The sequence below is a fragment of the Chiloscyllium plagiosum genome, unplaced genomic scaffold, assembly GCF_037043375.1.
Source record: "Chiloscyllium plagiosum isolate Xiang-an unplaced genomic scaffold, Cpla_swu_hap1 HiC_scaffold_37, whole genome shotgun sequence".
NCBI lineage: Eukaryota > Metazoa > Chordata > Chondrichthyes > Orectolobiformes > Hemiscylliidae > Chiloscyllium > Chiloscyllium plagiosum.
The window spans coordinates 39884141-39899927 of NW_028270175.1; the positions used below are offsets into that span (position 1 = coordinate 39884141).

At 43.3% G+C, this 15787-nt stretch overlaps 1 protein-coding gene across 4 annotated transcripts in view; it reads left to right on the plus strand.

The window, feature by feature from the left end:
* The window catches only part of LOC122540199 (alkaline phosphatase), a 152018-nt gene that overhangs the window by 124431 nt on the left and 11800 nt on the right, over window positions 1–15787 (plus strand). For all 4 annotated transcript variants that reach the window (XM_043675573.2, XM_043675572.2, XM_043675571.2 and 1 more), the window contains 2 exons: window positions 1396–1530; window positions 11522–11713. In XM_043675573.2, the coding sequence (XP_043531508.1) occupies window positions 1396–1530; window positions 11522–11713 (327 nt within the window). The remainder of the gene's footprint in view (window positions 1–1395; window positions 1531–11521; window positions 11714–15787) is intronic.

Sequence of the window (15787 nt, forward strand, 5' to 3'; positions counted from 1 at the left end):
CTACATGTAACTCCAGACCCACATTGAGGTAGTTGATTCCTGAAATAGCACAAGGGAGCCACTCAGTTCAAGGGACAATTAGGGATGGGCAACTGATGCTGGCCTTATCTGTGGCATGCACATCCTGTGAAAATAAAGAGAAAGATAGCAATGCTATGATGACTTCTGCTCATCCCAGGATGGTGAACCGACTGGGATGGACTCCTGTAGCACAGTTTTGATGTTGAATTAATAATTTATCACTGAATTAATCACTTTTGAAATTGGCTGGCTGTCATGGGCATCACCAGAAAGGCTGGCAGTTCCTGCTTATCTTTGGTGAAGGTTGTGAGGGAGGGCTGTCTGTGCCAATTGTGAGGTGATGCATTGAAGTGGCACGAGGTGGGACATTCAGAGGATGGTCATGAGTATTAATTGGCTGGAAACAGGATTTCTACTCCTCACTCAATGGGTTGACCTGGCTCGGGGAAGCTGCTGAGCTGGCATCGCCCTAGACCCAGTGCCCGCAGTGGCCAGGACAGGCAATGACTATGAGCTATGCCCAGGAACAGGTAAAACTGGGCAGTCTCGTTGTTGAGAGGGGAGGCGAGAGGGAAGTTGTTGATGCTGGAAAGGGCACCTACCTTTTCTATTCATACAGGGGCTGTGGGAGTTAGGCTGCTGGGCCAGTAGTTATTACCCATCCCTTGATCTGAGTAGAAAAGTGTGGTTCTGGAAAAACCCAGCAGTTCAGGCAGCATTCGAGTAGATAGCTAGGGCCATTTCAGAGGGCATTTCAAAGTTTGCCACATTGCTGTGGGTTCAAAATCACACACAGACACAGGTAAGGATAACAGTTTCCTTTCCCTGAAGGGCGTTAATGAACCAAGTAGGTTTTTTGGACCATGTCACCATGACGCTGACTCTCACTTCCAATTTGTTTTAAAAAAGTTGAATTCAAGTTTAATTATTTGCCTTACCAGGATTTAAACTCATGACACAGAGCGTTAAAATTACAATGACGCTACTCCTGTGCCCTTGCCCCCCCGCAGTTAGATTGTTCCAATATGGCCTTGCCCAAGATGACTCTCTGGGCATTTCTCACTCCCAGAATGCTTCCCACCAGCCTCAGAATTCAGGCCAGGCAGGAACAATTGGCCACTACTAGGCCTCAAAAAGGGTGAGGTGGGGCAGAAGACCCGAAGGCCCGACGAAGCATTTGTAGACAAGTTGGATTTGGGAAATCGGCAGGGGAGGGTGATGGATGTAGGCCCACCAAGTGTTAGCAGTTCCCTGTGTGATTTCTATGCCATGCTACATTGAGCCATGTGTCATTTCTCAGTACAGAGCTTATCGAGCTCAATGATGGAGATTGCTGTGATGTACTCACTCTGTGCCCCTCTCTCTGTTTGCCAGCCCTTTTTGAACATGGTGACCTCCAGTATGAGCTGGAAAGAAATAAAACCACGGATCCCTCCCTGGAAGAAATGGTGACAACAGCAATCAGGATTCTCAGCAAGAATCCAAAAGGCTTCTTCCTACTTGTGGAAGGTAAATGGACAGTGCAGTCTGTAATCTGGGTCATGATTGAATTGCGAACAGAATGATGCTAAACTGATCAGAAAAAAAACTCTTGAGTTTCATTTCTCCCTCTATTTTCTGACATAGCCCACTTGAGGAAATGCTCCCAATGTTTCCAGGTACAAGACTATGCAGTATGTTCAATCATTTCCATTAGATTGAGCACTACCATAGACCCCAATTAAATATTTACTGATAAATCAGTCACAATCTTTTGTAATGCTGTATCATAACCTTCAATTATTTATCACTAAGTCACAGAGGGTACAAATTAATATGATGGGTTATAATCATTGAGACTTGACTCCAGTTATAATGGTTACAGTTGGTAAATCCAGGAAGGTTGATTTTCTATCCACCTAATGTGTTTTATTGGTGAAAACTGCCAAATCAGAGAAGCCCATTTGGGATCACTATTGATCGGGCCACAACATCCAAGCTGAAACAGTGCAGGACTGAGGGAGTGCTACACTGCCTGAGGTACTGCCTTTTTGATAAGAAGGTCAATCAAGGCCCCGTCTATCCTCTTAGGTGGCTGTAAAGGGTGGCACGGAATGACTTCAAAGAAGAACTGGGGAACTCTTCCAGTGTATTCAAACAACATCAGCAAACAGAGATTCTCTGTGCATTGTTACAGACATTGTGACAGTGACTGCTTTATAATAGTCATGTCCCTTCAGAGCTTGCAATGTTCCTGATCAAATGGGAAGGTGCTGTCTAATGAAATTCTTCACCTAATACCTCATTGTGAACTCCGGACATGTTTTAGAGAGCTATTTTGGGAAAAATCTAGAAACTTTGCCCATGATGGTTTTGGTGGCAGGGGCATTTAATCGGAGGGAAGCGGCAAATGGGGACAGCACCACCTTCCTGCCTCTGCCCCAGTTACATCTGTGGCAGGAGACTGTCTACTTGGGCTTCTGACAATGGAGGACCTTAAATAGACAATTAATGCCAACCTTGTTTGCAGGTTGTCAGGAATTCCTGGTTAGCAGGCACTCGGTGTTTGATTGAGGGACGTGGCATAGAGATGGGGGTTGTCTATTGAGAGTGACCCCCTACCCCAGTTACTGACTGTCCTCATCTGTGTAACCCCACCCCCCAACTCTCTGAACTCCTCACCTCTGCCTCAGTCCATCATAAGCTTCAGTACTAGCAGCAGCCACCAATCTCCCAGTGGCGCTGCCAGGCAATGAAGAGTTGGCAATTGCTAATGTGTATGGTCTTTCCTGCCACTGACCTGTTAAATATCCACTATGGCACTTAATTCAATTGGCTTTTTCGAAATTTTTTAAAAATTAATTAATGGAATATGAGCATCACTGGCTAGGATGCATTTATTGCCCAATCCAGAGGGCATTTAAAAGTCAATCATATGGTTTGGGTCTGGAGTGACATGTAGCCCAGACTAGTTAAGGATGGCAATTACCTTCCCTAAAAGGCATTAATGAACTAGTTGGGATTTTTCCTGATAATTGACAGCGGTTTCACAGTCATCATTAGACGCTTAATTTCAGATTTGCACTGAATTCAAATTCCACGGCGTACCCTAGCAGGATTTGAGTTCAGGTCTGCAAAACATTGCCTGAGTCTCTGGTTTAATTGTCCAGTGATGATACCACTGTCCCATCCCCTTCCCCAGAGGGTCTGGCTCTCTAGCTAGTGGGTGGTACTCCTGTTGCCTCCATTAAACACCCCTCAATAAGTGGAATGAACAATACACAGGCTGTAAACCTGGCAGTGATCTGCTCCCTGAGACTTTTGCCTGTCGTATAACAATGACTTAAGAGTAATAGGTTTCAGCCTTTGCCATCTGGGTAGAATCACACAGTTAATTTGAGTGTGTCTTCAGTACTATTTATCATTCATGTACGTGTACAACAGAAGGGGCTCTCAGGAACACACATTGCTCATGTTGTTTACGTCAGTTAAATAATTACAGATGTTGTCTAACTCATTCCATTTTCACACAGTCATAAAGTTCACTCTACATAGTTTGGATTTCAACATATTTTATGACATTAAGAATTCCTTTGAAACTCCTTAACCAGCTTGCAAAATAACTAGTGGCGTTATATTAAATTAGATGAGGATGTTAAGTGATATTTATAGAGTTGTCAAGGGGAAAATTATTTCAGGCAATCTTCTAATTTTGTACATCTGGTGCTGAGTCCCAGCGATCGGAACAGGGTGAGGGCTATGTTTAGGATTCAGGTAAGGTTTAGAGTTAATATTTGAGTTTTGGTTAGGTTTTGGGTTATGGTTAGGACTTGGGTTAGCGTTTGAGTTTGGGTTAGAATTATGACCTGGGTTAGTGTTTGGGTTAGAACTTGGGCTTGTGTTGGCTTTTGAGCTTTGGTTAGGGTTAGAGTTTGGGTTCGGGTTAGGGTTAGAGTTTGGGTTTGGGTTAGACTTTGGGTTAGGGTTAGGGTTAGGGTTAGGGTTAGAGTTTGGGTTAGGGTTAGGGTTAGAGTTTGGGTTTGGGTTAGGGTTTGGGTTAGGGTTAGGGTTAGGGTTAGGGTTAGAGTTTGGGTTAGGGTTAGGGTTAGAGTTTGGGTTCAAGTTTGAGTTTGGATTCGGGTTAGAGTTTGGGTTCGGGTTAGGGTTAGAGTTTGGATTAGGATTAGAGTTTGGGTTAGGGTTAGAGTTTGGGTTTGGGTTAGGGTTAGAGTTTGGGTTAGGTAAGAGTTAGAGTTTGGGTTAGAGTTTGGGTTAGGGTTAGAGTTTGGTTTAGGGTTAGAGTTTGGGTTAGGTTTAGAATTTGGGTTCGGGTTAGGGTTAGGGTTAGAGTTTGGGTTCGGGTTAGAATTTGAGTTTGGTTGGGGTTAGAGTTTGTGTTAGGGTTAGAGTTTGGGTTAGGGTTAGGGTTAGAGTTAGAGTTTGGGTTAGGGCTAGGGTTTGGATTAGAGTTAGGGTTAGGTTTAGAGCTTGGATTAGTGTTTGGTTTAGAGCTTGGGCTAGATTTGGGTTTAGGGTTGGGGTTAGGCTTATGGTTTAGGTTAGGATTAGAGTTTGGGTTTGGGTAAGAGTTAGAGTTTGGGTTAGAGTTTGGGTTTGGGTTAGGGTTAGAGCTTGGTTTAGGGTTAGAGTTTGGGTTCTGGTTAGGGTTAGCATTTGGGTTAGGGTTAGAGTTTTGGTTAGGGTTAGGGTTTTGGTTAGGTTTAGAGTTTGTATTCGGGTTAGGGTTAGAGTTTGGGTTAGGGTTAGAATTTGGGTTTGGGTTAGAGTTTGGGTTCGGGTTAGAGTTTGGGTTTGGGTTAGGGTTAGATTTTGGGTTAGGGTTAGAGTTAGAGTTTGGGTTAGGGTTAGGGTTTGGGTTAGGGTTAGGGTTAGGGTTAGGGTTAGGGTTAGGGTTAGATTTTGGGTTAGGGTTAGAGTTAGAGTTTGGGTTAGGGTTAGGGTTTGGGTTAGGGTTAGGGTTAGGTTTAGAGCTTGGATTAGTGTTTGGGTTAGCTTTGGGTTTCGGATTGGGTTAGGGTTAGGGTTAGGGTTAGGGTTAGGGTTAGGGTTAGGGTTAGGGTTAGGTTTAGAGCTTGGATTAGTGTTTGGGTTAGCTTTGGGTTTCGGATTGGGGTTAGGTTTAAGGTTTAGGTTTGTGTTAGAGTTTAGGTTAGAGTCTGAGTTTGGGTTAGATTTTGGTGAGGGTCCCTTTTTGCATTTGGGATTGGGTTTGTGTTTGCATTTGGATTAGGGTTTAGGTTTTTGTGTTAGGGTTAGAGTTTAGGTAAGATCTTGTGTGAAGGATTGCTTTAAGGTTAGCTTTTATATTAGGATTAGAATTTATGTTAGGGTAAGGGTTGGTGTTAGTTTTGGTGTTAGGGTAAGGGTTTGGATTAATGTTTTGGCTGGGGCTAGAGTTTTGGCTTTGGCTAAGGCTAGTGCTAGGCTGCCTAGGTCAGGGGTCAGGGGTCAGGGTTGAGGTTTGAGTTAGGATTAAGATTTGGGTTAGGTTTGGCCTGATGTTACATTTGAGTTAGGATTAGTGTTTTGACTAGGGTTTGAGTTAAGTTTAGAGTTTGAGGTAGGGTTAGGTCTTAACGAGTTTCGAGTAGATTTGTAGCTCAGGTTGAGGCTCTGGATGTAGGTTTGCTCGCTGAGTTGGAAGGTTCATTTCCAGACATTGCATTTTGGATTAAGGTTAGGTTTTGGGTTAGGGTTAGGGTTTACATTTTATTTGAGTTTGGGTCAATGCTTAGGTTTGTGTTAAGATTAGAGTTAAGAGTTAGGGCTTAGTTTTATGTTTGGATTTGGTTTGGTGTTTTGGTTAGTAATATGACTGGTTGGATTAACTTGATGATTATCAATGGTTATTGTTATGATAAGAATGTTTGGTTCAGTAGCACTCTCCAAGTGATAACATGTCTGGAGGTGCTTCATAGGAGCATTAAACAAAATGTTGCGATTCACATAAGGAAATATTTGGTTCTGTGATTATGAACATGGTATAAGGAATCACTGAAAGGAGTGAAGAGAGCTTGAAAAGGAGAGGGCATTACGGAGAGAATCCCAGCACCAGAGGTCTAGTTAACTTAGGACATGTTCATTTATTGGTAGAGCCAGTAACATCAGAGATACACAAAAAACTAAGAGTAAGTAAGTGCAGCTATCTCAGAGGCTTGTGGTGGCTCGAGGAGGTTACAGAGATGGGTTGGGATGAGGCTATGGAAGAGTTTTGGAAAACAAGGGTGAGAACTTTATCATCAAGATGCTACTTGACCAGAATCCAGTGTGGGTCAGTCAGACTCATGGGGGCCTGAGACTGGCTGCAAGTGAAGTCGGAGGAGTTGTAGACAGTGAGGAAGGATGTGGCAGGTTACAGCGGGATATAGATAAGCTGCAGAACTGGGCAGAAAGGTGGCAAATGGAGTTCAATGTAGCTAAGTGTGAGGTGATTCACTTTGGTAAGAGTAATAAAAAGATGGGGTACTGGGCTAACGGTCGGATACTTGGTAGTGTGGATGAGCAGAGGGATCTTGGTGTCCATGTACACAAATCTTTGAAAGTTGCCACCCAGGTAAATAGTGCGGTGAAGAAGGCATATGCGTACTGGCTTTTATTGGTAGAGGAATTGAGTTCCGGAGTCCTGAGGTCATGTTGCAGTTGTATAAGACTCTGGTGCGGCCGCATCTGGAGTATTGTGTGCAGTTTTGGTCGCCATACTATAGGAAGGATGTGGAGGCACTGGAACGGGTGCAGAGGAGGTTTACCAGGATGTTGCCTGGTATGGTAGAAAGATCGTATGAGGGAAGGCTGAGGCACTTGGGGTTGTTTTCATTGGAGAAAAGAAGGTTTAGGGGTGACTTGATAGAGGTGTATAAGATGATTAGGGGTTTAGATAGGGTCGATAGTGAGAATCTTTTTCCACGTATGGAGTCAGCTATTACAAGGGGGCATAGCTTTAAATTAAGGGGGGATAGGTATAGGACAGATGTTAGGGGTAGGTTCTTTACTCAGTGAGTCGTGAGTTCATGGAATGCCCTGCCAGTAGCAGTGGTGGACTCTCCCTCATTATGGGCATTTAAGCGGGCATTGGATAGGCATATGGAGGATAGTGGGCTAGTGTAGGTTAGGTGGGCTTGGATCGGCGCAACATCGAGGGCCAAAGGGCCTGTACTGCACTGTACTCTTCTATGTTCTATGTTCTATGTTCTAACTTCCTGAAAAGGCCTCAGGTATTGGTGTAGCTGTGGCCCAGTCACCTGCAAACTTACATGAAAAGGATCAACTGTGATGGTGAAAAGTCATTTAAACTCTCCTGGAACTACCAGTTCTCAGATTTGTTTGCTGTGTCCAGTTACAGGTTCCTGCGTACAGTCACATATTCTTGTATACAGTCACCGATTCCTGCGTACAGTCACATATTCTTGTACACAGTCACATATTCTTGTATACAGTCACCGATTCCTGCGTACAGTCACATATTCTTGTATACAGTCACTGATTCCTGCGTACAGTCACAGATTCCTGCGTACAGTCACATATTCTTGTATACAGTCACCGATTCCTGTGTCCAGTTACAGATTCCTGTGTGCAGTCACAGATTCCTGCGTACAGTCACATATTCTTGTATACAGTCACCGATTCCTGCGTACTGTTACAGGTTCCTGCGTACAGTCACATATTCTTGTATACTGTCACTGATTTCTGCGTACCATTACAGGTTCCTGTGTACAGTTACAGATTCCTGCGTACAATTACAAATTCCAGTGCACAGTTACAGATTCCTGCGTACAGTTACAGATTCCTGTGTGCAGTCACATTTTCTTGTATACAGTCACATATTCTTGTATACAGTCACCGATTCCTGCGTACTGTTACAGGTTCCTGCGTACAGTCACATATTCTTGTATACAGTCACCGATTCCTGTGTCCAGTTACAGATTCCTGTGTGCAGTCACAGATTCCTGCGTACAGTCACATATTCTTGTATACAGTCACCGATTCCTGCGTACCATTACAGGTTCCTGTGTACAGTTACAGATTCCTGTGTACAATTACAGATTCCAGTGCACAGTTACAGATTCCTGTGTACAGTTACAGATTCCTGTGTGCAGTTTCATATTCTTGCATACAGTCACATATTCTTGTATACAGTCACCGATTCCTGCGTACAGTCACATATTCTTGTATACAGTCACCGATTCCTGCGTACAATTACAGATGCCTGTGTACAGTTACAGATTCCTGTGTACAGTCACAGATTCCTGTGTACAATTACAGATTCCTGTGTATAGTGCCATTGTCAGTGAGGGATCCCAGTAAGTGGTCACTCGGCTTACTACCCAGAGTTTGTGTGTGTGGACTAAGAGCGAGAGAAGGGAGTAAGGTCAAAAACAAGAAGGAAAACTCACACGAATGTGTAACAAACGCAGAGAATTCTCACGTCCTTTGTGTTGGTTTCAGATTTCCATTGTCCACAGTACTTTTTCTTTTCAATGAAAGATTGAGAGAGCTGTGCTGCCCTTTGCAAGACTGTTACATGCTGCAGGAATGCTAGAGTCTGACCAGAGCACAGTCTGATAAACAGCTTCTGTTTTATTTGACTATTGTGGCTGTGTGTGTCATATGTCATCCAATTGGCTTCCTCTCTGGCTGTTACTGGATCTTGTTGCCTAGTGCCACATCCACAAAGGCTGTGCAGTTTCATCACTGCCTGGCTAGTTCAGCACCATTCCCCAAACACACGTAACCATCTATCTCCTTCCTATTCCAAGCTCCTTCAACATGCCTGGATCCCAATCCATCTGCTGCCACTCTGCTCTTTTACACCTTTGTCATCGACTCAAAGGGTTTTACAGCACAGAAAGAGGCCCATCGGCCCATCATGTCCAAACTGGTCACCAAGCGTCCAACTATTCTAATCCCATTCTCGAGAGCCTTCAGTCATTTCTCAGCTTCCTTCTCTCAATCAGCTGACCTGTCTGGTTTGGTGCCATCTGTACATGTGACCAATTTGGCACCAAGTTTCTGAATCATGGTCAGTCATATAAAGAAGACAGTGCCAGTGATGATCTTATCAATAAATCCTGGACTCTGGAAAGCCTCCCAATCCTGTTTTGTTTTCTTTATCCTTTCATGTCAGTGTTAGCTAGCAAAGTCAGGATTTATTTTTTTGCCCATTCCTAATTGCCCTGGAAGTGTGATGGCACTTGAGAGGACACTTGAGAATTGACTGCCTTGCTGAAGTCACATGTAGGCCAGACCAGGTAAGGACAGCAGATTTCCTTCTCCAAGGGGTATTAGTGAAGCCGATGAGATTTTACAATAATCACTGCTGACTTGATGGCCATCATTACTGAGGTTAGCTATCAGTTCCAGAGTTTACTAACTGAATTTAATTCCAGCACCAGAATATTTATCTGGGCCAGCAACCATGTGACATTACCACCACACTACCATCTCCCTCCTCGAGAGTTAATCAATGTTTATTGTTTCCGTCTCCACACCTAGTTTCATACACCTTCTCTCGGTTTACCCTGAACTCCCCAAATGTTGTGTTTAGTTCAGAATCTCAACATGCAGAACTACCAATTGAGCTCTGCCAGACTTTTTTGATCTACTTGGGTTGTAACTTTCTCAATGGCTGGCCCAGTAGGATTCTCTGCTTACAGATAAAGTCGCACATCCCTGCCTTGCTAAACGTCTGAGGTAACACCGCTGTTGGTCTAAATGACCATATCTTCCAACTTACCTCAAGCAAAGCCACAGAAGCTACTGTATACTTGAGTTGTGCAGAGCTTCACCTTCAGCCATTTCACTCCCTGGTACCTTTCGACAGCCAATAAAGAATGGCTTGTTGCAGAAGTGAGGATGGTGAACTACAGTAAGCCATTCAGCCCCTCTGAATTTTGCTCTGACTCCTTTTACCAGACTTTGCATCTCATCTGTTCTCCATGAGACACATCAGCAGTTCCCAAACTGTCAATGGTGGACTCAAGAGCTCTGAGGCATCTTCATGAAGCCTCTTTAAATGTCCTTGTCTTTTAAATATATATCCAGAAGTGCTCTTACACACAACTGAATATTTTCTATGACCCCATCACCAAATCCCCTGTAGTATTTTTTTCACCGATAACCACCACCAGTAACTCACCCATGCATCCAATTGATTCATTTACATACAAAGCCCATGAAGGGCAAGGCAGACCATCAAAGGTGAGGGAGAGGGGGAGGGGGCTCAGTCTAAATGCAGTTGGAAAGGGAAATAAAGCACTTTAACCCCGAGGGTGCCCACCTCTCTAAAGGCATCAAGAATATTGATACACACCATGCGCTCCCTTTCCAAGGACCCCCCCCCAGTATAAATGTATCTGTTTCTTCTGATTTGGCTGATTCATTGAGGCCTGGGTGGTGCCACAACCAGAATCTGTGAAAATGTGCTCTTTTGCCATTTACAGGGTCAGCTCAGCAGCTTTAATGCCCATTACTCCCACCCTGCAGACCCACCCCACCCCAGTACCCACCATTAGAAAGGTCTCTAACCATCTCACCTGCCAATCACCCAGTCCCTCCCTCCTGCTCATATACTCTAATCATTCTCCCTCCCTACACCGTCCCACCCCCCGACCTCCTTTTACCAGCTTTCACTGTGGGATCACAGGAACCTTTGAAATGGGGTCACATTGGGGGAAAAATATTGGGAATCACAAATGTCAAACAAGGCCATTTGGTCCATCTTGTCTGCATTGACTCTGTGAGCAATAGTCCTGCCTTTACTCTGTAACTCTGCCCATTGTTTCTATGCCCCTCCTGAATGCCTCAATTGGACCTCCCTCCATTAGTTTTCCAGGCAATGCATTCCAGACGTGAGCTACTCGCTGGGTGAAAAAAAGAAGGTCTTCTTTCACCAACTGATTGCATCTTTTGCAAATTCTTGTAAAACTATATCCTTTGGCTCTCCCTCCTTCCATGAGGAGGAACAGTCTCTCCCTGTTGATCTGTCCAGACTCCCTCCTGAGGAAGCTGAAGCCCATTTTGAGCCACTCCACTCCCCCCATGCTGATATTTTTGGTGGAGGTAATGCCCTGGTAGTATCATTGCTGGATTGCTAATCTAGAGAACCAGGATGTGTTCCGGGGACCTGGGTTCAAATCCCACATTAGCAGGTGTTGAAATTTGAATTCAGTGAAGTCTGGAATTAAGAGTCTAATGATGACCACAAAATGATTTTCAGAAAAAAAAAACATCTGGTTCATGATAGGGAAGGAAATCTGCCATTCCTAACCAGTCTTGTCTACTCGTGACTCCAGACCGACAGCTATGTGGTTGACTCCTCACTGGAATGATGACCTCATCCTGTGAAAGAATTTTTAAAAATCACTGTTTTCTACCCTTGGTGGATCTTTGCCCTTCTGAAGTTGTTTTTTTTTGCATGGAAGGGTAAGTCCTTTATTTTTAAAGTTGAAACATTTAAGAGATACTCCCAAGTCCAAGGCAATGACTGAATCTTTCCTTTTCAAAGGTGGAAGAATAGACCATGGACATCACGAAGGGAAAGCCAAGATGGCTTTGTATGAAGCTGTGGAGATGGATAAAGCCATTGGGAGGGCTGGCTCCTTAACCAGAGACACGGATACATTAACGGTTATCACAGCAGACCACTCTCACGTTTTTACCTTTGGTGGCTACACCTTTCGGGGAAGCAACATATTTGGTGAGTTCAACAACTGTAGCAATCCTTTACAGGAGGAAATGTCACAGAAGCCTTGTCAAACAAGTTTATCATCGAGCAACAGGCGGTGGTTTTAGGACAGGTGACCAATGGTTTGGTCAAAGACGTGGGTTTTGAAGTAGCGGGCTAGGAGACGAAGAGAGATAGAGAGGTGGGAAGTCAAAGGGACAGAACTCCAGAGAGGATGGACTTGATCTCTGAAGAGGAGAAAGTGAGGACTGCAGATGCTGGGGATCAGAGCTTAAAAATGTGTTTCTGGAAAAGCGCAGCAGGTCAGGCAGCACCAAAGGAGCAGGAGAATCGACGTTTCGGGCATAAGCTCTTCTTCAGGAATCCTCTGAAGACACAGCCAGCAATGGCAGAGAGATTAAAACTGGGGAAGTGCAGGAGGTCAGATTTGAAGAATCACAAGACTCCCAGAGGATTGGAGATTTGGAAGATATGGGAAGGAGTGAGAACAAGGAAGGATTTGAAAACCAGGGCGGAAAATTTTAAATTGAGGCATTTATTGATGAAAGTCTCTTAGTATTTGCGAAAAAGGTGTCTCAATTGGTAAAGAAATACCAGGATGATTGACTATAATAATAAAAACAGGAAGAGTTCGAGCAGGTCTGGCAACCTTTGAGAGAGTTCTAGTCTCCAGTTCTGAAGCAAAGTCATTGTATTTCACCAATTCCCTTCCTCACACACAGCTTTGAGTTCAAATGCTTCTCCAAAGTGACTGCCGTTTAATTCTGAACATAGAACAGGAAATCATTCTTTCCTGTGATCCTATTCTATTAGGTACTAAGTGATCTGCATCCCAATGCGAGTTACTGGAATTTGCTGCAGATCTCTTGACAATCTTAGATCATAAGATGTCAAAGCAGAAATAGGCCATTCGGTTCATTGAGTCTGCGCTGCATGAGATCATGATTATTCATGAGATCATGAATAATCTGATAATCTTCAACTCTACTTTCCTGTTTTTTTCCATATCTCTTGATACATTTATTGATTAAAAATCTGTCCATCTTGGCCTTGAATATACTTAATGAGGTTTGACGGTGCTCTGTGGTAAAGACTCACTATCCTCTGAGAGAAGAAATTCCTCCTCATTTCTGTATAAACTGGTCCCTTATTCTGAGTTTATATTCTGTGGTCCCAGACTGTCCCACAAGGGGAAACAACCTCTCCTTGTCAAATCCCCTCAGAATCATTTAGGTTTCAATAAGGTCACCTTTCAATCTTCTAGACTTAATGAGTACAGGCTCAATTGACTCAACCTCTGATAAGAACTTCCCTCCATACCCGAGGTAAACCTCATTAACCTTCTGTGGGGATGTGCCTCCAATTCAATGGACCAAAACCATTCACAGTATTCCAGCCATGGTCAGGTTAGGGCCTTGTATAGTTTTAGCAAGGATTCCCTATTTTTATACATCATTCCCTTTGAAATAAAGACCAACATTCCATTTGCCTTCCCCGTTACCTGCTGAACTTATATGCTCGTTTCTTGTGATTTATAAATCAAGACTCCAAATCCATCTGTGCTGCATATTTTTTGTGGTCTTTTCCCATTTAAATAATATTCAGTTCCTCTTCTTTCTGCAAAAGTATGTACTTTCCCACATTACATTTCATCTGCCAAATCTTTGTGAACTTGCCTAACTTGTCTGTATCCCTCTGCACACTCATGTTATTCTCACCACTGACCTTTCCATCTATTTTTGTGTCATCGCAAACTTCATCCTGGCACATTCGCTTTCCACATCCAAGTCATTAACATATTGTTCCCAGCTTTGATCTCCTTGTAACCATGTCTATGTATTGGCTGTCAGACCATAGCTGTTAACTTATATCTGAGGTTATATATTAACCATTAACTTATATATTAATTTGTTTATTTTGTTCCAAATACAATGTGTATTCAAGCAGAGGCATTATATTAGATTAGATTAGATTATCTACAGTGTGGAAACAGGCCCTTCGGCCCATCTAGTCCACACCGACCCTCCGAAGAGTAACCCACCCAGATCCATTCTCCCTAACTAATGCACCTAACTCTACAGACAATTTAGCATGACCAATTCACCAAACCTGCACATCTTTGGACTGTGGGAGGAAGCCGGAGTACCTGGAGGAAACTCACGCAGACACGGGGATAATACGCAAACTCCACACAGACAGTCACCCGATGCTGGAATCAAACCCAGGTCCCTGGCGCTGTGAAGCAGGGCGCTATTATTAGTTCCACCATTTTATCATTTGTTCCCTCTTTAATCCTATTGCTGATATGTTTCTACATCCTGTCCCACTCTGGGTGTTAGTATCCAACAAGCTACCCTGTAATTCTACCATATTGCCTTGCTTTGAAAGCCTACATATCCCGTCCCCCAAACCATACCCCTCTATAATCAGTTTAAACCACCCCCCCCTCACTAAAGACTGAATCTCCAATCTCCTTCACTTGATGTAAGAGAAAGCAATTTAACTGAGTGTCACAGCTACATATCAATTCAGTTTGAGGAACGAAACGTTATTGGAAACAGGCATTGGATTATGGTAACCATTCTACTCCAGGATCATCACTGCAGCAGAATGTGAAAGGTCAAGTTTGGATTAATGTTGAAAATGGCCATGTTTGAGCTGTAATCCTAGTAATGCAGGAAAGTGCTGCAATCAATGCATACACAGCAAGATTCCACAAAACCGAATGCGATAAATGGCAAGGTAACTAATGCTGTTAAAGGAGAAAGGTTGACCAGGACAGTAGAAGAAGTTCTGCAGAACTGTCATAGTAGTCTTTAAAAGTTAACTCTATTTCATTCATCACACATGCTGCCAGACCTACTGAGTTTCTCTAGCAATCTCAGATTTCAGATCTACAGCATCCGTAGCGTTTTGCTTTAAATGTTATTGATATGATGTCTTTTTCCTGGAATTAAATGACTTTATATTTTAGGTGGCTCCAGGCGCTTTGGGAATAGACTTTATCTTGTCACTTAGTTCATAGTAAAATCGAATGCATCACAGGAAAGGCTCCTTCGATGATGGATATTAGTAAGAGAATGTCAGGTTGTTTTTGATGTGGTTTTGTCTCCAGCATGGTACTTTACCTGATGTTATCTCTCGTAACATCAGAAACAGGATTATAAGATGGCATTGAAGAATCTAACAGACAATTATTACAACTAACTATTGTGTACAAACATTACTTTAGTGTCTGGATTAATACTAAGGTATTAGATTGTGATGCTTTAGATGATCTGAGGTCATATGAAATGTCTTTCTACCTCAGGTCATGTGCAGCGATAACATCATGAGCAAGTCTCTTAAAGGGATAGTGACTACATGAACGTATCTTTTAAAGGGATAATGACATACTGACCATGAGACATATTATGTTAGAGGAGAGAAGTTTGAGTAGATCTTTAATCGATTGCTGAACATCCTGAGGCATCCAGAGAAGATCGATAAAGAGAAAATATGCCCATTGACAGAAGGGTTGAGAATGAGTGGATACAGACTTAAAGTGACTTGCAAGAGAACTGAAGATGACATGAGAAAAACCTTTTTTTTCTCAATTAAGTGAATAATTAGGATCTGGAATGCAGGGATTGGGAGTTGGGATTCGATTGTGGTTTTCAGAATGGAAGTGGCTAGGCACCTGAAGGGCAAGTATTTGCGGGGTTATAGGGGTAGGACAGTGAAGGGAGAGCAGTAGAACTTGCTCAATAACTCTTGCAGAACGCTAGCTCGGGTTAAATGGACTGAATGGCCTCCCCCATGCTCGAACTGTTCCGCAATTCGATTTTCCATTCCTGAGCAGACTGCAAGCTAAAGTCAATGGCGTCTGGTTGTTTTGACCCAATGACCTGAACTAAATTGTTCAATTCATCTGCTGGGAAGTGTATTAATGATCAGCCTCAGAACTCAAATTTAATTAGACGATCAATCTGCAAATGTGAATTGTTATGGATGCTTCTGAGCGTTCTGTTGAACCACTTATGGTCTGCAATATCCACAAATTAACTGGGTAGCTGCTGCGTTTTAAGCAGTTGGTTTCCTGGGTTA